This window comes from Hibiscus syriacus, unplaced genomic scaffold (genome assembly GCF_006381635.1).
Source record: "Hibiscus syriacus cultivar Baekdansim isolate YM2019G1 unplaced genomic scaffold, ASM638163v2 tig00110931_pilon, whole genome shotgun sequence".
Taxonomy (NCBI): Eukaryota; Viridiplantae; Streptophyta; class Magnoliopsida; order Malvales; family Malvaceae; genus Hibiscus; species Hibiscus syriacus.
Genome location: NW_024062918.1, coordinates 1,212,985 through 1,236,968, shown reverse-complemented (window position 1 = coordinate 1,236,968; position 23,984 = coordinate 1,212,985). Strand labels below are relative to the sequence as shown.

The 23,984-nt window shown below is 34.1% G+C and overlaps 4 protein-coding genes and 1 pseudogene across 7 annotated transcripts; 1 reads left to right on the top strand and 4 right to left on the bottom strand.

The window, feature by feature from the left end:
* Positions 1-163: 163 nt before the first annotated feature.
* LOC120146871 lies at positions 164-2,213 on the bottom strand (annotated as a pseudogene).
* A 2,752-nt stretch (positions 2,214-4,965) lies between these two features.
* On the top strand, positions 4,966-6,457 carry LOC120146905 (protein PHLOEM PROTEIN 2-LIKE A1-like). Of its 2 annotated transcripts, XM_039160385.1 has the most exons (4): positions 4,966-5,279; positions 5,679-5,797; positions 5,966-6,332; positions 6,419-6,457. In XM_039160385.1, the coding sequence occupies exons 1-4, from the start codon at positions 4,995-4,997 to the stop codon at positions 6,419-6,421; spliced, it is 774 nt and encodes a 257-aa protein (XP_039016316.1). In that variant the 5' UTR covers positions 4,966-4,994; the 3' UTR covers positions 6,422-6,457. The 2 variants fall into 2 exon arrangements, with proteins under 2 accessions (XP_039016316.1, XP_039016315.1); XM_039160384.1 differs by lacking the exon at positions 6,419-6,457 and having other exon boundaries at positions 4,967-5,279; positions 5,966-6,411.
* Positions 6,458-6,487: 30 nt separating this feature from the next.
* Positions 6,488-10,484, bottom strand: LOC120146904 (lecithin-cholesterol acyltransferase-like 4). Of its 2 annotated transcripts, XM_039160382.1 has the most exons (11): positions 10,244-10,484; positions 9,873-9,964; positions 9,555-9,673; positions 9,300-9,435; positions 9,140-9,191; positions 8,745-8,845; positions 8,023-8,205; positions 7,692-7,849; positions 7,515-7,569; positions 7,365-7,418; positions 6,488-7,020 (listed from the first exon to the last, which is right to left on the bottom strand). In XM_039160382.1, exons 1-11 carry the CDS (start codon positions 10,482-10,484, stop codon positions 6,604-6,606), a joined length of 1,608 nt encoding a protein of 535 aa, XP_039016313.1. In that variant the 3' UTR covers positions 6,488-6,603. The 2 variants fall into 2 exon arrangements, with proteins under 2 accessions (XP_039016313.1, XP_039016314.1); XM_039160383.1 differs by lacking the exon at positions 9,873-9,964 and having other exon boundaries at positions 10,244-10,383.
* Positions 10,485-12,403: 1,919 nt separating this feature from the next.
* Positions 12,404-14,159, bottom strand: LOC120146737. The gene is made up of 3 exons (XM_039160228.1): positions 13,847-14,159; positions 13,692-13,757; positions 12,404-12,966 (listed from the first exon to the last, which is right to left on the bottom strand). The coding sequence occupies exons 1-3, from the start codon at positions 14,018-14,020 to the stop codon at positions 12,535-12,537; spliced, it is 672 nt and encodes a 223-aa protein (XP_039016159.1). The 5' UTR covers positions 14,021-14,159; the 3' UTR covers positions 12,404-12,534.
* Positions 14,160-15,298: 1,139 nt separating this feature from the next.
* Positions 15,299-18,481, bottom strand: LOC120146738 (putative hydrolase C777.06c). 2 transcript variants are annotated; one of them, XM_039160230.1, is made up of 9 exons: positions 18,223-18,481; positions 17,794-17,929; positions 17,438-17,565; positions 17,003-17,150; positions 16,818-16,923; positions 16,252-16,310; positions 15,671-15,706; positions 15,469-15,578; positions 15,299-15,362 (listed from the first exon to the last, which is right to left on the bottom strand). In XM_039160230.1, exons 1-9 carry the CDS (start codon positions 18,447-18,449, stop codon positions 15,299-15,301), a joined length of 1,014 nt encoding a protein of 337 aa, XP_039016161.1. In that variant the 5' UTR covers positions 18,450-18,481. The 2 variants fall into 2 exon arrangements, with proteins under 2 accessions (XP_039016161.1, XP_039016160.1); XM_039160229.1 differs by lacking the exon at positions 15,299-15,362 and having other exon boundaries at positions 15,450-15,578.
* Positions 18,482-23,984: the final 5,503 nt, after the last annotated feature.

Sequence of the window (23,984 nt, the reverse complement as noted above, 5' to 3'; positions counted from 1 at the left end):
ACCAGTTTACTGAATATTTCCACCTGGTCTGTTTTCATGGCCAATTCTAGGATGTTCGAATGCACACTAAAAAATGTTCAATTATTTTTTTTTAAATTTATTCGAATGATAAATATATAGGTTTGTATTTTATACACCGACAGTGTGCCAAACGATCAAACGCCATCAAGAATTAGTAAGTTGACGGAGATTGATGGGTGAAACATACTCAGGACCACCATCCAACATATACTTTGCTGCGATTACAATCGCCGATTCTGTCGGATGGAATGGATCCCAAAAAAGATACTTTGTCCGGTCAGAACAAACTCGAGACATCTCTGTGCATGCCCGATCACTTCGCAACAAGCATAGTCTATGTTCTCAAATCCTGAAACAGGAACCAAGCCAAAAAAAAATATCAAAATTTTAAGCTCATTTAACATTTCCAAACCCTCATTGATGAGTCTCACCATATGATCTAGAGTTGTTAATTATATCTTTCGTCAATGCAAAATTATCAATATAAACGAATACCGACCCCGTAAGGCTGTTCCTAGGATCTTCGAGCAAGCTTTTTAGTTTAGAGTTTAACAACTTGGCTAAATTATTTAATGATTCAACACAATCCCGGGCACATATATGTGTGTCTATCTCTAACGGAATGCAACCCACTTTCGAGATACTGAGCACTGTAAACTTCCTGGCATCCATGTCGTAAAGTATCTGCAATTTACATAGATCGAAGATCGTTAGAAATCGGATATTGTTTACGCCTTTTTATTTTGTTCAAGTGAAAGCTGGTGTGGGTTCGTAAAGAAAAATCCTCATTGGTTTTCACTTGAAGAGATCAAGATGTTTACTTGGTGGTTAAACCAAGTGAACCTTTTGACCTGTCGGGTGAAACTTAACTGGAAACTAAAATTGTAATCTGAGAGCAAGAAGATTTTACTGTGATCTGTGACTGGAAATTGGAAACTACTTCATCTGTAAAACCGTTCTTATCAGGAGTTGCATATTCTCCGAATAAGATATCATTGGACCCAATTGCAAGAAAATAGAGTGAGTTTATGAGCAATGCTAGAGCAGCTGATGCACCAATTCTTGATACAATGTCTTGCCTAGTCTTGGCAAAGTAATCCACTTGTTTATCCATCCAAATTCGTTCACCCTGCAACGTATACGTATTTGGGGTTAATTTCGAGTTCTTGTTGTTCTGGGTTTAGGTTATTTAGACTAGGCTCTTGAGCTTTCAAGTTGACTCATAACACTAAGATCATTTCGGGTTTTTGTCACTTCAAATTCGTTTCATTTTGAATTCAAGCTAATCTTAGACTCCAGGTTGGATCAATTTTAAGTTATGAACTTTATGGTCAAATCATATTTGATTGGATTATCCATCGACAAATGACTCGGATTAATCTTACAAATAGTGATCCGGGGGCTTGTAAAATTCAGGCTCCAGAGGAGGCATAGTTAACTCCCTCAAAAATCATCTCCCCGGTAGTATTAGGTGCCAAGAAAGGAGGACTGTAATCTTGAAACCCCAATTCTTCCCCTGTTCGAAACACACACAAAATTGACAAAATTAACGAAGCACGAATCAAGTTAACCGTCCAAACTCGAAGGTTTACTTGATTTTAGACGATTTGGATAAACATATTATGTTCGAGAAACGAGTCGCATAACAAGTGCAACAAATATCAATCATAAAATAACGGTCATAACGACACATTGTCCTGATATTACGGTTGGATAAGTATAAAAGAATTCAAGGAAGCTTGCCTATAATGTCTGTAATTATTCGGGAATTGGTGTATCGCCCGGATGGAGTGCCTCTTGGGAAGCCGATGCCATTCGGAAACCTCGGTTTTGCCAATGTGTCGATGTAATAGTTGTTTCTGACTTTGACCAGTGAGTCTCCGAAGATGAAAAATGCAGTAATATTTTGAGCAAAACCGATGGCTGAAATCCGAAACAATATCGAACACATAACGATAAACTTGTTCGTAATGGTGCCCGTTTGTGTTGAAGATTTCCGGAGGTGGGTTTTGGTTGCAATGATCAATTGAAGGTCTTTCAATGGTTTAAATAGTGATGGTAAGCTCAAGTGGTACCAATCTCCCCCATTTAATGGCCTATATGTTTATCGGCTTGCCTTTCGAAGACGTTTCGAGGCGTTTCTACTTTGCAATCATGTCGAAACACGGATAACACTTTACATACTTCTTCATAAATTCAGAGAAGAAACAATGCTTAGGAGATGTTTCAATTTTCTTTCGAGATCTGAAATCTCTTTTGAATTTAAAAGAAAGAATTTGTCGAGATGTATCATTTTTTTATGAAAAGTTTTTTTTATTAAGCTAAAAATTATTACAAAATAGTATTTGTTCTACGTACTCTCAATCATTTGACAATGAATGGTTAATCACTCCCGCAATCGCTGGTACTCAAACCCGTGATTTTTAAGAACAACAATAATTCCTTTAATCACTGAAGTAATCATTCGAGTTTGAATTATTCGCTTTCATCCAAATTTATGAATTATAGTTCTATTAATAAGGTATTACATTTTGCAGATACGAGTTAGAAAATGGTCCATACAAGCTATAGATTATTTAATTTATCTTTTTGGCATCTTAGATCTGCGCCGAAGATTCCAATCAGTCTTTAGTGCAGCCAGAAACTTTTTACGGACGGCTTCTCTACTATTTCTTACAAAAAGTATTCGAAATACTACAACTAATGAAACGTTAAGATTAAAAATTAAAAAAAAATTAAAATTACAAAAAATGTTTGAGGTTAATTTTGATATTATATTTAATCCATCAACGAGTATTGATATAAGTGATTGAGATTTAAAAATTTGAGTTTGTAAGACCAAATTCGAGTCATACTGATGTCAATCTTGATGGACAATCTATAAATTTCTATATAAATCCTAATTGAATCTTAATATGCACTGACCTGAAAAGGAAGCCACCTGAATTAAACTTTTATGTATAAAAAAAAGTATATCTAACCCAAAGTCGGTCTTCACTTAACCCAACGATAGCCACCTAATTTAAAAATTTCTAACATTTTCTTTATAATTTGATTATTAAATTATATTTATATTTTAATATTTAATTCTTCATTTTCATCTTATTTTACCCAAAAATTTAATCAACATTCAATAAGAATGTGTCAGATTTTTAGTGATTTTTTCCATAAACTACTATAAAAATGATAATTTAAATATGATATATCAAAATAAGAAAAACAAATACAATTCAAGGCTAAATCATGGATTTCAATAACAGATACATATTAAAAGCACTTAGTACTTGGATTAACAGACATGAGATTATTTAAGCTCAATTAACAGGTTCGTTTTTTTTAAATGCAACAAATTAAACATTTTTTAGAAAAGAAATTGTTGTCTTTATAATCTTGATCTGATTCAATAAAAACAATTTTTATTTATATCATTAAACTGAATAACTGAGTCACACCCATTATTAGGATTGTAAATGAAACAAGATAGATCATGAGTCGAGTTCGACTTATTCAAAGCTCGGCCAACATTCGAATCGAATGAACTCGACTCGAACTCTTAACGAGCTACTTGATATCTAACTCGACCATAGGTATGGAAATAGTCTCCGACTATATGATACTGCTTTGTTGAGTCTCTCGACCATTAAAAGTTACAAGATGATCCCTCAACTATAGGGAGTTGCTTTATTGAGTCCCTCGGCAATTAAAAATTTATTAGATGATCACTAGATTATAGGGAGTTGCTTTATTAGGTCCCTCGACAATTAAAATTTATTAAATGGTTACTCGATTATAGGGAGTTGCTTTATTGGGTCCCTCGACAATTAAAAGTTATAAAATGGTCACTCGACTATTCATTATGTATCAAACTCGTCCTTTTCCGTTAAAAAAAATTAGTGTCGTCTGAACTAGACATTAACATGTTGAGTGAGATATGATATTCGTTTCAGATTATGAGATTATATTTTATCATATCTCAATCAACAAGTTAACGTCCAACTCAGTCTGCCGTCAATTTTTTTACAGAAAAGGATGAATTTGGAACATAATGAATAGTCGAGTGACCATTTTGTAACTTTTAATAGACTGGGGACTCAACAAAGCAACTCTCTATAGTTGAAGGACTATTTTATAATTTTTAATAGTCGGTGGCTCAATAGAACAATATCTTATAGTTAGAGGACTATTTGTGTACTTTACCCTAACAATATTAATCTTTATATGTTTTTTTAAAAATGATAAAAACTTTCATGCGCTTAAGGTTCAGGTTTGAACCAAACTCGAGTTTGAGTTTCAATCGAGCTAAATCTGATAATGTTTGGAGTTTTAATTTTTTCAAGCTTGAGTCGAGCTTCAATTTTTTTATTTCGAGTCGAGCTTGAAAATTTTAAGCTCGCGAGCTTTAATTTTTTATTTCGAGTTCGATTTGAACTTGATAATTTTAAGCTTATAAGTTTTTAAGTCGAATCGATCTCAATTTTAAACTTTTTCAAATTGAATAAAACATGATATTATCTAAACTTGACTCAATTCGTTTATATCCCACCTGTAATTCACACGAAAAAAAAGAAAAAAGCAAAATCGTCGGCTAAAGCATCCGATCCCTTTTTTTTTTCTTGCGTTATCATGAAGCAGCCGTTAGATGCCGGTGATCTCCTTTAGAGTTGCATAAGGAATATATATATGGTTTTTAATGCATGGATGCCTTTATAAAGAATAGAAAACTTTCTCACTTTCAATTCCTCACGTAACTTGTTTAACGTAATTTTATAAATTCGAATCTTAACATTATAAATAAATTAAATTAAAAATTTGTTTGCATAATAAATTAAATATAAATCCCTAAAATATATGTAAAACTTGAAATTTTATATATTTTATATGCACTAATACACTTACACCCGAGTAATGCACATACTTCTTTTTCATGCTATAAATACAAGTACTCTACGGAAGGAGGATAACACCGATTAAAGATGGGAGCTTCACAGTCACAAGACTTGGAACCGAAACTCGAAAACAATACGGTCGAGCCGAAGAACCGGGAAAATAATGTCCCGGTACGGCCGTTAACAACGGAGAAAACACCTGACCCTAAGCTTGTCATCGATCCGAAATCATCAAAGAAAACCGAGAAAATACAACTTCCGTATAACTACGAAGCCATCTTGAAAGATGCCGACTCGCATGTCGGTATGTCCGGCATGGATGAGTTGCTCCCTCAGATTCATTCCGGGGTTTTCTTGAACCAGAAGAGAAAGGTAAGTGCCTCATTCATGTCAAAAGATGTTAAGTCAAACTATGGTTTTGGTCCCTCAAAGATGATCAAGATTATGATTTAGTCTCCGTACTCTAAATTAGCATAGTTTGCTGCCCTCCTCTACTTTTATAATTATGGTTTGGGTCCCTCTCCTATGGTCAAGTTCAATATTTAGTCTCTATATTTTAAATTAACATAATTAAGTTTCTCAACTTTTATAATGTTGTTAGCCCGTAGAATTCCGGTCCATCACACAAAAAAATCAACTTCGGAAAAATGAGTTTGAATGATTTTTTTTTATATAAAAATTATTAATTTGATCGAATAATTCAAACTAACTAATGATATTCGAACCGTTTTCGGAGTTCGATATTCTGATGGCATCCATTAATGTTTGCAGAAGTACTGGGTAGATAAGAACAACAAAAACTGCTTCATGTTGTTTGCAAGAGATCTCTCCATCACTTGGGCTGAAGACAGCCGTTTCTGGCACTGGACACATCAAACGGAAGCAACCAGGTCGATCGATCCATTCCTATTTTAATTTTTCATTTTTCGTGATGTACCCGTACTTGTTTTATTCATAGCTTGGGGACGTTTCGTGCAATTAACCCAATAATTAAACATACCCGAATCGAACACTCACCTCGAACCCGAGTAACATTAACCTTGGTTAATTTATTGCAGTGATGTTGAAGTTGCTGAGCTTGTACAAGTTTGCTGGCTAGAGTTGGTCGGAAAATTCCATGTATCAAAGCTCTCACCAGGGACATTGTACCAAGTTGTCTTCATTGTCATGTTGAAAGAAGAAGCATATGGATGGGAAGTGCCAGTGAATTTCAGGCTTACTCTTCCGAATGGGCGAAAAATTGAACGCAAAGAGACTTTGATGAACAAGCCGAGAGGGAAGTGGATCGAAAATCCGATCGGAGAATTCGAAGCTTCGTTCGAAACTGGTGGAGAAATGGAAATCTACATCCATGAATATGATGCCGGGGGATGGAAGAGCGGGCTTGTTGTTAAAGGAGTTGCCATTCAGCCGAGAGAGCTAAGTTAATCCGGTCGTTAACAGTTTATCAAATACGAACCTTTGTAATTTTACGGGTCATTTAAGTTCGATGTTGTTTGATCTAGTAACGATAAGCTTATTACGATGAAGGATGATAATAATAATACGCTGCTTATGAATACATTCAACAATTTACACCATTGAAAGAAAGTAAGAAACCATGCTTGAGTTCAAGGTCATGTAACACACAATAATATACAGAGTTACAGAGGACAAATGAAAAGCTTTACTTTGCTCTCATGGAGTCCGATTTCCATTAATCAATGGATACACTTATGGCATTTAGCTCGACATGTTGCTTACCCTCGTTTTGTGGATGAACGACGACGGTTGCATGAACTTCGGACCTCAGGGATTGCTTATTTCCCTCTTGCGAAACAGAAATCGAGCTGAGGACTGATTTTCTACTAGCCACGTCATCGGGATCGTCTTCATCTTTGGAAATGATTTCCCATTCCTCTTTGAGTGAAGTAACTTGTAAGCCTTTCTCACGGTGACTTTCCATTTCGAATGCTGTTGGCAGAATAACATAATCATTTATTGGATTGTAGAAAGGGTCTGGGTCACCTGCCCTCAACCACTGTTTGAGGATTCGGAATACGTGAGGTTCACAAAGAATTCCCCGGTGCTCACCGGGGACTGCAACCCTAGCTTCAGCATGTAGTCCATCTGCCTGGAAGTAAAATGAACAAATGAGTTCAAGGCGTTTCCATTTCAATCCCACAATACACATCAAGATTTCAAATCAGAAAGACTAATCGACATGCAATAATTACAATAATGGTGTGATCATATCGATTATTCTGAATATAACTTGCTTGTCAAAGTATGAGGTTAATTGAAATCTAAAGACTTGCTTGCCAAAGGATGAGGTTAATTGAAATCTAAAGACTATGGTCGCCCGAACACTCTTCGTGACTCGAATAACCACATGGATTACTCGATGTTATTCATATTTCAATTAATATGGTAATAATGGAATAACTGGAAGACGTAAGAAAATGGGAGTAGGCTAACCTTAGCTGATTCTGTCGGAACCGTTCCATCACCATCAACACATACATATTTGGGCTGATATACAAAAGAAATTCAGTAATCAAATCATTAAGTCTAATATATTTGGGCTGATTTACAAGTTTTTAGAACTACAGCACCAACAATAATCACCTGAAAGAACCGTAAGTCGTGTATATTTGTAACCGGTGTCTCCTCACTTCCATAGCTGCAAAATTATTAAAAATCAAAACCCAAAGTACAAAAATAACATAAATAATATAAAGTTTGGAACTGAAACGGAAATTATTATCGAGCAATTTAAAAAAAATGATCGAATAGAGGCATCACCAAACGCTGTGCGGTGTCTCAAGATTGATCCCATATATATTGTAGAATTTAACTCCGGAAGGAACCTTTGCGTGAGACAACACCTTTCGAGTCTTTTTAACCAATTTCAAGATCTCCAAATTGAAAGGTAGTGGAATATTCTCTCCGTCATAATCGACCTGAAATTACAAACGCAAACGATTGCTTGGAACCCGTAATCGAAGATAATTTCCTTATTTTATCTTAAGATACTTCTCAATGAAGCTTTTCCTTTTTCAATTTATTTATTTTTTAGTAATGGACTCGCACCTAAGAAAAATAACTTCTTGCACAATCAATGTTCATATCTTACCGAGTTAACAGAAAGAGCTTCCTTAAAAATATCAATGCAATCTCGAGGGCGATAGGATTCTAGAATAGTATGAGGAATTCCATCACAACCTTCTTTCTCCCTCCATATCTCAAGAAATGGTGTATGTTGCCAATGGAAATGTGGACAAGCCATTAACTCGTATATCGATGGGCACTCGATTAGCTGAATGATGCAGCACAGAAGTAAACAATTCAAACTGATCTAAAAATAACAATGAAGAGCATAGGCATAACAAAATCTACACAAGCATTTCAATAAACTCGCATGTAGCAGCTACTGGCTGTCTGCAGCATAAGGCAATCACAATCTTCCATCGAATTAAGGCAACATGGAGTAGGACAACTCAAATACCGAAATACAGGTTAATCATTTGAGATTACTCATTATCCTTTAAGCCTACCAATCAAAAGTTTTGGCCTATAAGTAATCCACTCTTAATTCAAGTCGAGAAGCTTATGTCATAAGCCCCCAAGTAACAGCTGGTAGATGATTTCAACCACTTATGCCTTAACAGAAATAAACAAGCACATAAACTAAAGCGTAAAAAATTAGGAGTGCACGATTAGGTGAGAGAGGCGAGACATTTTAACGGGCTCTATATCCGTAAGTGATGGACACATCAATAGAGAGTTAATGCCCTCATCAACATCTAAGTAGAAATGCTGAAAATGAAAAGTAATTTAGAAAATAACTACACATACCAATTGATGCATGCTCCACTTTGAAATGAAAAAATTCTGTTCCCACCCGTCAACAAATGACATTCCATTTAGAAAGGTAGAAGCAATATATCCAGGTGCACCTGTTGGAAACATGTAAATTGCATCTCAATAAGGACTTGAATCGAAATTAGATCAAACTGTCTAACTACTAGATCATCTCTTGCTTTTTTTACCAGAACTATAGAATTATTTAGCGGACATTGTGATGGATGATGCTTCCGAATCCGGAATAGAATGATGTTTAAATTGAAATTGCTTAAGTCAAGCGATATTGTAATACTGTACAAGTCAGCAATTTCCCTTGGGGCAATTGATGATTTGAATTGAAACTATTAATTGTCTTGTTCTCTACTCAAGTTACAAAGACCACTTACCCCGGAATGGTGCAGCAATTGCAATCCAGTTCTTCACATATTTCTGAAAAATCTACAGAAGAAAAGAAGCGGTATATCATGAAGAGATACAATACTAAACCATAAAAGTGGAGTAGTAATACAAGGAAAACGAGGAAGAAGATGGGAGTGGATTCCTTACATCACTGTGAAGGCCCATGAAACATTTTACCAAAAGGCCGCCCATAGAATGACTAATGATATTTATCTTTTTCCCTCCTGAAGCATTGTACACCGACTCCAATTTCGCCGCCAAGCGGTCCATTGTTTCTTGCAACCTAAAAGGGAAAAAAAAGGCAAACAACAGATTGAAAGCAAATATTCAATTATAAGGACAAATAAGGCCACAAGACTACATTACAAAGAGAAACGATTAACAAGTAAATCATGACTATACCTGTTACTCTGGCGAAAATCATAACCAAACCCGAAAAGTGTTTTCCCTTCTTGAAAACCCCACTTGATCATTTCAACGATCATATCGTGAAAATAACCAACACACTCACGACCGATGATCTTGCATCAAAACGAAAAGATGATCAAAACCCATCATTAGTTTATTGTCACTCCATCCAAGATGAAATCTAACTTCAGTTAAGGGGGCAGAAATTTTGATTTTTTTTAGGTTAACATCCGAATAAACCTTCTTGGATCATACATTACATGATAATACACATATATACGTGGTTGTATGTATGCATGAATGCATGTATACCATGTCAGGGTCCAATACATCAATAGCTTGAAGTCCATATCTTCCATCAGGAACTTTAATAGTTGTATTTGGATCTAAGGAAACAGATTTACCTGTTTCAAAACCAATGAAACAACAATTACATAATCAATCCAAAAAACTCAAAACAAAACATAAAAAATACTATCGTAAAAAGAAATCACACTTAAATTCAATGGAAAGTTCTTTCAACCAGATCTTAGCTAATAGATACCCAACACGCAATAGCCAATTCCAATGATTATGGACGTAAGAAGAAAGAAGAAGAAGAAATCCCCAAAATACTCAAACCAAAAAAGAAAAACACTTTCAAGCTTCAACAATTCCACTATAAAAATAGAAAGAAAATTCACCAGTAGAAGGATCAAAACGAGACCAGAGCTTGGTCCGGAACTTATAATCGGCACCGACGATCCGAACCCATACCCGCTCTTCTTTCCCATTTTGATCATCCACGGCAGTCAAAATCGACCCGGCAATACCCGGAACTAATAAAACCGGATCCAGATTCGGGTCAACGTACGGTTGCGGCTTCTTAATCAGCTTCAGCCACGTCTCCACAGATTTTACAATATCTTCCAATAACACCGCCATACCCCAAACAAAAACTAGTTAATTTTTTTCTTCCAAAATTCACCAAAAAAAAAATGAGATCTTTTTAAAATATATGAAATTTTGGTTTTTCTTTGAATTTAAGGTTTGAGATTTTAGAGGTGAATGAGTTGATCACGTTTAAAGGAGAGACAGAGGAGACAAGCAACCGATTTACTTACAGAAGCTAAATAAAGAAGAAAACACAGCAAATAATATTAATAATACTAATATATTGTTTTTGTTTTGCTTTAATTTGAACATTATCTTATTTCAACTCTGGGTTAATTTCAATAATGGTCCTCAAAAGATGCTCTATATTCTATATTTGTCCCTAATTTCAAAATGTCTTGATTAAATCACCAAAGTATCAAATAGCATACCAATGGATTTTTAGGTTAGCCTAATCATTTGTTTGAGTGTTAAATGTTAGCTTAAATTTGATGCGTAATATATTTAGAATAGATATGTTTATTGCATGAATAATTTAAATTGAATACAATAAAAAAGTAGGACCATTTTGGCTCCTCAACTTCAAGAATATAATCATTTAGTCCTTAAAATTTTATTATGTTTGTTACTCTTAAACTTTTATTAAAAATTTAATTGATCTAAATATAATAATATTAATAATAATAATAATAATAATGTGGTTAAGTTGATATCAAGTATTTTATCTTTTCTTATCACGTGGTTAAAAATTAAAAGCAAAAAAAATTACAAGTTACTCTTTTATCTTTACTTTGATTTTGATAATAATTATTTTCTTTTACAATTTTTAATATTTATTTTTTTAATGATATGAGATAATATTTCAATAAAAATAAAATACCTAATATCAATTTAACAACTCATTGTTTTATCATGGTTAGGTCAACTTAACAAAAAAATTGCACGAACCCAAGTGACAAAGAAATTGTTGTTAATTATTGAGGTTCTGGGTTTGAGCACCAAGAATGTCAAGGGTACGAGTGTTCAATATCAAATGGTTAAGAGTTATCTTTGAACAAATATTAATTTATACTTACCCTAAATTATAAAAAAAAGAGTGTTTAAAACTAAAAAAGCACAATAAAATCTAAAAACTAAAATAATTAAATTGACAAAGTTGAGGAACCAAATAGATCCTTCTATCTATTAAAAAATAAATAACACTCATATATTTTTTTCACATTGTCAATTATAATATGTAAACAAATAGTGATATATTTATGTCAAGAATATATTATTATTTTATTGATTAAAATGTTATGTTTAATTATTCTGTCACTAAAAAATAAATGGCACATGTAGCAGCAACGTACAAATTACAACTGAATTATTTATCGGTCACAATTTTCTAACGTGTCCCCATCGCTGAGAAGACAAAATCCAAAAGGAAGTTATCAACCAATATATATATATATATATATATATTTTAAAAAAGATCGGATTTGAATTATTTGGGTTTGATAGTTAGGTTTTTTTAGTGGAGTCATTCTGTGTTATTTTTAGTTCAAAATATTTCTAATTTCGATATTTTTTTAGATTATATAAATATAAATTGTTGATCTTCTATGATCAAATTTAACATATTCGATTTTTTTATTTGAATTAATAAATTGAAATTTTCAAATTCATGTCGAAGTTGATGAATTTAACTTAAATACTTCTATCTTAATGGAACTCGTTCAAGTAATTTAATCTTCAATTGTAATTCATCTAATTTTAAAAGTAAAACTCCATCTAAATAGAGCAAAAGTTGGGTGAGAAAGGAAGGTCATCGGACATGATATGGACGATGAATTCTCTCAATTATAACCTAACTATAAGTAATAATGTTTTTTTATTATACTACAAAATCTTTACAAAAGTGCCAAATAATTTTTTTTAATTAATCACGAGTATCCGATCTATTGACGACTAATTCAGATCGGGTACTGCAGAGACAAAGGCAACCCTTCCAACTCAGTTTGCTCCATTCACAAACGTCAATATTCAAACCCCTGACCTTACTTAAGAGACCTAGTGTCTCGTTCCACTAAACTAACTTGTTGTTGGTAAGAAACATTCTTTAATTCTCTATTTCTCCATTTCCTCTTACATAGACGACCCAGAAGAGATCATACTTAACGCTCGATGAAAATCCGTCGAGGTACGGCAACACGTTTTCCCGATAATCGCAGGTCAGGATCCATGAATAGCAATGGAGAAGTGATTTCCATACATAAAGGCAAGCTACCATTGGCATGGTTTGGCATTTCAAGCAAACACCTGATGTTGCTCCCTCCATCTTCGAGAAACTTGACTTGAATATAGCTAAGTTCGCGTAGGTGACGTCCTGTAATTTACTGAAAGACGGCGACGAAATCAGGTTCATCGAGATCACGTCGCCATTGGAGAACTTGGCCGCATTCGAGCCGTCTTTAGACTCTCCGGCGTATGAATCAAAGAAACTATGTTCGGTTAAAATGGCCATGCTTGACATGCTTGTTAACATTGATAGCTGAAAATGGGGGAAAAGAGACAATTAGGAGTTCATAATCATGATTAATCAGTTCAAAAATAAATTCAATTTGAGTAAGTGTTGGATAAGAGTACGTATTTGATATAAATATACTCATATTTTTAATATTAAACTTTTTTTAGTCGAATATTTTTTTATTTAAAACCAAGAACTTAATCCGATCAAACCCTAAACCAATGCAAATACAAACTTATTTGCCAATATAAATCAATAACCCAAACCTACAAATTCCAATCCGAACCTAGAATAATAAGTCTGAAAGGGCAGAAATAAATAATCTTGGATAATACCAAGTGATGATCACGAATATACTAATCTTTATCATTTTAAGCCTATTACGAATTCAATCAACTTCGACTCAAACACGTAATATCTACCCAATCAAATTGAACCAAAAATTGATACAATCCGATTGAACATATAAATCCATAACCAAACCGGAGTTTAAGTTGACTTGAATTCGAGTACGAAATGATACTAACAAGTAACCCGAATTGAAAATGACTTGAATACAGAATAACAGAACAAGTAATCCTAATTTAAAAGTATCTAAAATGATCCGACCCAGAAACCTGAATAATCCAAACCCGAATCCATTCTAATTGACCGTGTATATGCAATTATAGTTGTTGTGTTCTACACGATCAAGCAAGGATCAAATACTGCCAAAAGAAAAGTATTATAGCAGGAGGAATCCAACTTACTAGGGTTTTAATCAAATCTTCTTTGTTTTCAGTAGATTTCTTCACCCAGCCTCCATACCATATGATCTGAAATTACCCAGAATAAATCACTTCAAAGAAAATAAAATAAAAAAATGGAACAAATTTCGGAATCGGATAAAAGATTAAAAGCTTACCAGATTGCCATGAATGCTCTTGAGAATAGAACTTTGAATACAACCCAGATCTTCCGTGCAAACGCAGAACCGTTTCAATGATTCGGTGAGTTCATCGACGAGAACAACCGTTGGTTTAAATACAAAGAAGGTTACGTCTAAATTCCTGTCGTTGAAAGGAAGAAAGCAAGCCATGCTCTGTTTTTGTATTGTTCTCTCTTCTTTTTAATTTCTTGTTTTTAAAGGGTTTAACAATGGCGTAGCTGAGGGGGTTTGAATAAAGAAGCAACTGGAAATCAATGAGTCATGGGGAGCTTGCTTGGTCTACCTTTGACAATTTTGATTGGGAGAAGAGAAAAGATTAATAAAAAAATCAGATTTTTTTGAAAGTAATTAGAAAAAGACATGGTATTAGTCTTCTGTTTTGACTCTTTCTATATGATAAAACGAGTTTACATTTCCATGCAAGGATTAATTACAATTATAAATTACCTTTTTCTTTTGGGTAAATTACACCCATCATCACGTAATTATGAAGCAATTTCAAATTAATTATTCATCTTTTAATTTTATCAATCAAAGCATTTAATTGTTTAAATGATATCAATTAAACCACAATCAAACTATATATTAATATTTGAAGAAAAAAATTGACATGAAAATTAAAAATGATACAACTATACATTTTATCCTCTTATTATTTACGTATTCTATAATTTGATTCTAATTTAATTTAATAATTTTCAAGTAGAAATTAGTAAAAAAATAATTGGATTAAAAAGTTATATGATATGGCATAATATGTTGATATATCAATAACGATTTTTATTAAAAGAATTTAAACTTTTAGCCTATAAAAAAAGAAAAGAAAAAACATATTAAATCATTTCAAATTTAAAAAACATCGTCTTACCCTTACCTAGGGTAAAAGAATAAATCGTATAAAAGTAAATATTAGAATAACCCGTGTATTGTACTATATACAAACTAGTATAATATATATATATATATATGATTATGGTGGATTGACAAAATTAAATAAATATTTATTTTTATAAATTTAAGGTTTAAATATGCTAAGAATAAATGTTCCCAAAAAAAATATGCTAAGAATATTAAAATTCAATCTCTGCTTTGACTTTTCTAATCCTAAAAAAAAATCAAACGACGTCGTTTACTATATATATATAACTCTTGATACCAATTAGCTACTGAAATCTTTAAAATGATTTTACTTCTAAACTGAATAATAAACTTGCTCGTCTTCTCCCATCAAAATCCAGATGGGATGGAAAACCATGAACTTTTCTCTCCCGAAATATCCGCATTACTATAAACCTGCATAAACAAGATAGAAAAGGGCACTTGGTATTATGCCCGTGATTGAAGTACACGAGCAAAGAGCTACCGAGGACACATACATATAAATGATATATAGCATGAATGAGCTTCCAAAGGACATGGCTCACCTCGCTATAGGTCTATGGGTACCTTCAGACCGTCGTGTGCGAGTTGGACCTCGATGTCGATTCCTTCACTACATACAATTAAAAAGAATATTGGATATTGTTTTGTTTCTGAGAAATTCAGGTAATTTTCAATAACATGAAATTTTGTAAAAGGAAGATGGAAATCCAATTTACCTCTTACACAATTCCATAAGCCACTCATTGTCTTTATTTTGATCAAAATCGTGAGTCATTCCAATTAATAAAGCTCGTTTAGGGCATATCCTCTTTAGAGCCTCGAGAGTCTGAAAAATAAAATAAGTGGGTGGGATGTGATTGGTTTGTGACCATTAAACTATTAATGCGAAGATGAATTATTGGAAAGTATAGAATAAACCTGAGGTAAGCATAAGTGGACGTTATGAGATCCTTTCTGGTATGCAGAAAACACAAAGCATGCTAGTTCAGAGAAGATATAAACCGTTAAAAACACAATGAATAATACGACAATCATAAATCAGTGATGATCAGACTAAGCACGGAAATTTACACCTCAAATGCATTGGAATGAACTAGATATAAAGATCTCAAGCATCATCGTTAGAGAGAAAAATACAAAAATCATATTATCTTCCAGGGTTAGGTTAAGGTATATAGAAAATAATGAAATTCTCAAGTTTGTTAACCATTTGATTGTTTTCTATGTTCATTAAACCTCTATATTAGTAGTTTTAAAGTTGGTGAAAATTTTGTTACTTCAGATATTAGATTTGTAAACCAAAAGCAAATCCCAACTTGACCATTTGACATATTAAACAATCATCTATGGTAGAGCAGCACTCACATATAAGCAGATCTGTTATGGAAGAATCAGCATGGATCAAATACTGTCTTTCAATTTCCTTAAATTCCTAGAAAAATTCACCAACTACAACAATGAAGAGAAACGGAAAAGAGAGAATCAAGGAAGTAACGCACCTTGTATAAACAATCCAATATCAGAAGATCCAGTTGTCCGCCACCATTTTTGGAAATAACTATAAACATAATATTCCGATCAAACACAATTCATGACCTGAACAGCTCAGAGTAAATGCATAAAGAAAATACTTAGAACGCCAAAAACTTAGAAGTGAGAAAACATTTGCTTTCTTTTCACCAAGTCGCACTTGGCATCAACAGATCAGAATAAGTGCATAAAGCAATGATCCCTGAGCATTTTATATTTTGCAATTTGTGTAAAGCCACAAAGAAGTATCCTGTTCGTGAACTCTCATTAAGGTTAACAACAATAATCTGTTTTAAGTAACAAAAAAGGGATTTGAGTAAAATATTAAATCAATACTTGAAGGATCCTTCAATTGTTAAGTCATTGAGGAAAATCCAACGCATACATTCCTACAAGTCTAACACTGACAAGCTACTAAAGATAGCGTGTAGAAAATAGAATCTCCTCCCCACATTTAACATCAAGAAGAAGAAAATATGTATAAAGGTGTAAATGCACGTGCACCAACAATAAAAGGAGAAAAAGCAACACCTACCATACTCAGTGTTTGAAGGAAAACGTGAGACATCAGAAATATAAGCCACTTTAGATTTTTCACCAAAAAGAAAACCCAAACAGATATAATCTTCTCCATGCATCACCTGGACCAAAAGTCTGATTAAGCACTTAGACATAAATTTTAGGTAGATACAGTATATTATATTAAGAAAGCATACTAACCGGCAAAGGAACAAATTTTAGCCCTGAAGCAACAAATGGCTTGTCATAGCTCTCCTCAATTATCTTCCAGTCAAGTTGTGCCACCCGACGTACTTCTTGACCTTCTCTAAGTTTCTTCTGAACCAGGTAAGGAAATTTTGAAGCAATGCTGTTTAGAGACAACCAAAGTAAACATTATTCAAGGTTGCTAGAGATATCATAAACCAAAAACAAATCCTTTCTGCTATTGATAGCTTGCTTGGGAAATAAGTTTCAATTCTAACATCTGAAACCAAACTTTTGAATAAGCTACTTAAAGCATTTTATTGCATTAATCTCTCACCTTACAAAAAAACATGTCAAACAACATATATCTTGATGATATATAAGAATAGCAAGAAATCTGCAGGCTACAAACAATGATCCAGTGAAATAAAAAAGAGAGCATAGTATTACCTATCCATGGCATATTGAGTTAGGTAAATCTCGGTGGGATCAATATCGTTTGTAGGACTATGAGGTTGCACAACACGTATATCATCCAAACCAAGAACTGCATCAGCATGTTCATGAGTCAAAACAATCTGCATTCATACAGAAATGAGTACTAGCTTGGAATTCCATTCATAAACAGAAAATATTATATTAGTAAAAAGCATAAAGCCATTACATACAAACAACTAGCTCGCTATAAATCATATAAAACAATAGAACATATAAAACCAAATTTAAATCCTAACCATTTTCCAAATAATTTACTACAAAAATAAACCAAAACAATAAATGCGGGAAAGAAATGAAATTTAACTCACTGAATCGATCCGAGGAATCTTGTGGAATGTAAACCATCGAAGAACTTGCTCCTTAAATGTCTTCCCAACATCAATTATAATATAATTATGGATACCATTGGTCGAACAATAATCTATAAGCAAAGATGTATTACACCTGGGGGAAAAAGCATCGAAATCAAAACAAAAAGGGGGAAATTAAAATATTTTAAGAAACTAAACCGAAAAACATATCTTAGGCACACAAAAAACTCGGAAAAGTTCAGATCCGCTATATTATATATATAATTATTCGGTACACAAGGGAGCTTTTTAATTTCAATTGACATTTAAATATAAAAGAAAGCTCTCTTTTGAAGAAGTTAATAAATTCCACCACCACAATATGCCAAATAATGATCCTATATATATAGAATTAATTAAGCAAAAGAAGAGGCAACGGAAGTAAACCTGTAATTAGGGTTGTGTTCGGAAGGGATTGAGAGGGATTGAGAGCAAACGTGACAAGGAGGATCGGAGGGCTGTAGGAGGCACATTGCGTTGGGGACGACGCTGGAGCAGCCGGTTCCGAGGAAGATTAAGACCGAACCATCGCTGTCACGGCGGCGGTCATCGACGGCGATTAATAATCCACCGTCAATATTGTTCCCACTCTGGAGCGGTTTTTGATTTTCCATATAAATTTGTTTTTCAGAAAGGGAAAAGGAGAGGAAAAAGAAAGGAGAAATTTTTTGGCGTAAAGGGACGAGGAGGGAATATTACGAAAGGTAGAGGGTATTTATAGGGATGCTATTGCCCGCGAATTGTTGTTGACGCTGTGGTTCTTGTACTGTTGCCACGTGGTAATTGTTAAAATCTAACGCAGCTATGATGTCTTTATTAGAAAGATTAAAATTCTTATTACTATTACGTTTTTGGATTATAAAAACTATTATTATTATATTATTAATCATATTAAAAATCTTAATTGAATTTGGTGTTACAAGTAAACTCAAATATCAATAGAATTTGAATTCATTAAATTATTTTTACTTTAAATTATAATAAATATTATTATATTTATATTAATAATTAAATTTGGTATGAAGAGTCGACTTAAACACTAATTTAGTTTAAAATTAAACTTGTGTTAAAAGGATGCATGGAAAGTACTGATGATAGTCTTAACTATTAATTTGGGGTTATATGAACCGCTTAGGATCAAATTGGGGTGATTTTACGATATTTAGAGATTAAATCTATATTATTATATCGAAATTGTTCTAGCAATATCGATATTAGTTGAATATAAGGGAGGAAATCTGGGTTTTTAGGCTTGGGGTATCGATATCAATTCATCTATTTTTTATATCATTTTTATGGTATCGATACCACTCGAGGGTATCAATATTAGATAACTTCGAGTCATTTTTTTTGTATCGATACCCACATAGAGTATCGATATTACAAAGTGGGATATAAATACCCATGAGATGATATCTATAACGAAAGTATTTCGAAGTAATTTTTGACATCGATACTGTCATAAAATATCAGTATCATTAAAGGGGAGTATTGATACTTACTTTATGTTAAAAGCCACTAGTGCAATGAATTCATAAATAGTTATAGATACAAATTCGATGTTTAATTATTAAATTGTGTGACATGAATTGTAAATCAATAATTTTATAATACAAAAAGTAATTTGAATGATGTTATGTTATTGAATTAGTAAGGTGACTTATATGAGAGCACCAAGAATTATAAATTTGATGACTAATTAACTGGCAGTCATGAGTGGTACTCAAGAAAACATTTCGGACACCTGAGATACTTTATTTAGCAATTATGAGTAGCGCACCGTAAAACACTTTGAACACCTGCAATGTTAAACTAAACGACTATAAGTGGCGCATGTGAAAACAACTTCGAGAATCATTAGGTATGCAAATACCTCATAGATTAAGGCAAAATGGCTACAACAGAGAGAGAAGAAGAAAAACATAATTATGGCAAACAAATGATGAAAATGATGTTTTAGGTTATTTATAATTATATTAAGTATATATATATATATATATATATAAAGTCTCGATTAGATTTAATATAATATAAAATTATCATAAATATAAAATACATATAAATTATAAATATTTTTATTTTTATTTATTTATTTATATATATATATATGCAGGTTCATCAACCCAAAAAACTTTAAGCCGTTACAAGACGAGTCCAACAACTAAAACCAAACGGAGATCTATTACAAAGAGCCCAATCAGCGGCCCAATGGTGTACAGCCCAAGCATGAAAACCCTACACCCATTAGGGTTTCTGTTGATTTCTCCAGAGTCGTTTGACCAGAATCGTTAGATCCTTTTCGGATCTATGGTTCAGATCAAACATAAGAAAGCTAGGGTTCACGAAACCCTAGCAGCCACCAACACCAGGTCACCAGCCGCCGCTTCATCAGCTTCCAGAAGCATCCATCTTCCTCCGAAACAGCCACATCGATAGCCACCTCAGCAAGTTCCCATCCGGGCTCTCCACGTATGCAACCCCCTTCCACTTCAGCGAGCAAAACAACAACAATGGTCCCCCTTCTTGTGGTCCTCTACCAAGCCATTGTGGCAGGGTGGCAAGGAATCCAACAACCCTCGCTTAGCAGGCGTTTTAGCAGGAGGCTCCCCGCGTTCGTGCCTGCATAAAAAGACCCCCCATAAGCAAAAAGGAACAGGAACAACATCCGAAAAAAATGAACTAGAGAATTTTTTTTTCATCATCTGAACCCATTCGAAAAAACCATCAACCACAACAACCCATTTCAAACAAAATAGATCAGTAACCAATTTTTGAATAACATTCATTCGAACCAGAAAAAAAGGAGAGAAAAAACCTACCTTTTTTGTCCGAGCATCACCACCATCACACTATCGGAGTAGGAGAAATCTTCTTCAAACAAGGTAAAGCCTTCTCTCCTTCGAGATGTTGCAAAGGTGATTTTTTGGGGGGTTCTTTGTGGGTTTCAAAGGGTTTTGTTGGGTTTTAGATTTAGGATCGGTTAGTCTTCGAGTTTGAGAAAACGAGGAACTGTTTTCGAGCTTGGTTTCCCCGTCTCCGATGTTGATCTACGGCGGCCGTGCGTTTCGTTTTTCATCGCGACGGAGGGAGAGGTCTTTTCTCGGTGAGAAGAAGAAAGGTTAGAGAGAGCTTAGAGGGTTCTTACTTTGAAAAAAAATGAAATATGACACAAATGAAGCCAAGTGGGGAGTTTAGGCCATCGTTGGTCGTGGGATTTGAGGCCTTATACCATGCGTCAAACGACGCCGTTTAGGGGGCTGGGGAGTGTGTTTTCAGCGCATGGGTCATTCGCAAGAAGGGTCGTCCACAGTATGTAATCTTTTCATTCTAGTCGCCAATGAAGCTTTACTTTCTTTTATTTTGAGCTCTTGTTTTGTTTTATGTTTTAATTTCATCCTTGTTTGCTCATAAATATTTAAAAGTTTAATTTAGGTCTTGGCCATTTTATGTTAGTTCATTTATACTTAGGCAATGCATATTTTTTTATTAGTTCATTTTAGTCCTTATCCTGTTTATTATTGCATTTATGTTGATATTTGACATTGGCTGTGGTATTTACGGAGATAACATTTTAGTCACTAGTTACTGTGTATAGGAAATACATGTTCTTTTTATGCTTTAAGCCCTTGGCTTTAGTTTTTAATATATTTTTGTAACATCCCAAAAACCGGGTTAGTTACCAAAATGAAAGTTTTGAAAACTTAGTGCTCAATTTCAAATTTTTTTGAAAGTTTAAGGACTTAATTGGAATATATTTGTGTAAGGGCTGAATAGCAAAGTTTGGAAGTATAAAGGGCATTATGGTCTTTTCATAAGAAATAATTTTATCTTTCCCTTTTGGGTTATAAAACACATGGAAATGAGAGGGAAAAAGAAAAAGAAAAGTCTGAAGAGTTGGTGTTCAACTATCTTCTTCTTCTCTTCCCGTGTCACCATGAATAAGGTAAATGGTCTCAAGATAGTTATTTCTTTCATTTTAAAGTTTCTTTTGATTTTTAGAGTGATAAGAAAGCTTAAGGGAAACTTTAAGTGGCTTAAAACTCAAAGATGAACAAGTTATGAGAGATTAAGTAAAAGGAGTTTTTAAGTAAATTATTGAAAAAGGAGTAGATGGATTTTAAAGTTGAATTTGACTTGTCATGAGTTAAAATAAGAAATTCAAAGTGTTAGAAATGAATTTGGAACATGTTGATTTATTGGCTTGATTATTGAATTCAAGTGTGTATATGAGATATTGGATATTAGGATGAATTAAAGTGATCTAAGTTGATTAGAATAAGTGTAGTTAAGTTTAAAGGGTTAAAAGGAGGTTCTAGTAGAAGATTTAAGTAAGTTTGGTAAATTTTCAAGTAAAACAAATAAATTCTAGGCAAGAGGTATCAATATTGTTCATTCAGTACCTATACTTCAAAGAGAAAATGAGTGATAATTGGGGTATTAGTAGCGATACTGGTTGAATGAGTATCGATATCATAAGGCAAAAATTTATAAATTGTTCAAAGAGTATCAATACCAAAGAAGTAGTATCGATACTTGGGGTATCGATACCATTAAGCAAGTATCGGTAACGTTTTGAAATAAGGATTTCAGAATCGAAAAAGGGTATTGATACTCAGGCTTGGTATCAATACCACAACTAGGTAAGTATCGGTACCATACTTTGGGTATCGATACTACTCAAAGTGAAAGGTGAATTAGATATTTCATTTAGTTTAGATTATTGATGATTGGTTATAAGTGATTAGAATTAAGATATTCATATCGATTATATGTATCTTGTAGATATCGATTGAAGACAAGTCCAAGACGGTTCGAAGTTATAAGAGTGCACAAGAGTTGTATGTATATGAATGGACTAGTGAGGCCATGTAACACCCCAATTTAGGGGCTAAATTTAAGAAATTATAAAGTGGTGGATTTAATTGGTATTTTTGGAAGGAATCGAAGATTAAATTGTAAGATTTCAAAGTTAGCAGACCGTTTTAAGAAGTGTAGGAAGTTCAGTGACTAAACTTTTGGTTTAGCCAATTTCCTTTATGAGAGAATTTATAACCCCCTCCCCGTGCTGCAGAATGTATAATTTTCCAGTTTTTCTCTTCCGTTGACCCAAGTTCCAACTCCGATCTACTCGCCGTCCGACCTCCAAACGACGAGCCGAAACCACCATCGTGTTCGTTGTCAATCGAGGAACAAAACCCCTCAAACCTTTCGTCGTGAATCATCGCCGTTCGTCGTGAATTTCAGTCGGAAGTATCGTCGGTAATAACTCGGTTTTAGTTGGTTTTTCATCGATTCACGACAATCGGGTCATCCGTTTACGACACCTCCCGCACCATCGTGTTCGTTGCATCGTTCCGAGTTTGTCGGTGTCATCCTTGGTCTCCGTCGACGGCGGCGCGTGAGGAGGTGAAGCGGTCAAAGTTTCCGATTCGTTGAAATCGAGCTCTCCGCCGTTCAAAATTGTGAACCGAGCTTTGTAAGTATCTCGAAATCGCTCAAAATAATTTTTAGAAATTTTTCCGAGATTTTTTGCACTGTTCACGCGCCCCCACGCGCCGCCACTGCGCGTGGGGAAGACAAAAGTGACCGGTTTGACCGGTTTTAGTGGATAGTTGACCGGTTTGACCGGTCACAACCCGACCCGACCCGTTTACCCGACCCGACCCATTTACCCGACCCGACCAGTTGACCCGACCCGACCTGTTGACCCGACCCGTTGACCCGTTGACCGTTGACCGACGTTGACCAATGTTGACCAAAACTTTGACCGGCTTTGATCAGGCATTAAACGACCTTTGACTTCGACCGAGTATACCTATCCTGACATTTTTCGACGTTCCAAATCTGATTCCGCTGTCCGTTTTTCGAAATTCGAACCCGAAGGCCTCGAAATTTCCGGTCAAACCCGTTGACTTTGATTTTGACCGAAAATTCCAAATTTCCGAAAAGTCATATTTTATGCTTTCGACGTCCTGAATCCGAATCCGAAGTCCGTTTCGCCAAATTCGAACCCGGTAAGCCGTCTTTCACTGATTTATCACCCGATCGATCCGCTTATCGTAATTAAGCTCCTTTTCTGATATAATTTCTGTTTATATGGATCCGAGGAAACATTGGAAGTTGAATTGAAGATCAAAGGTGTTCGAATG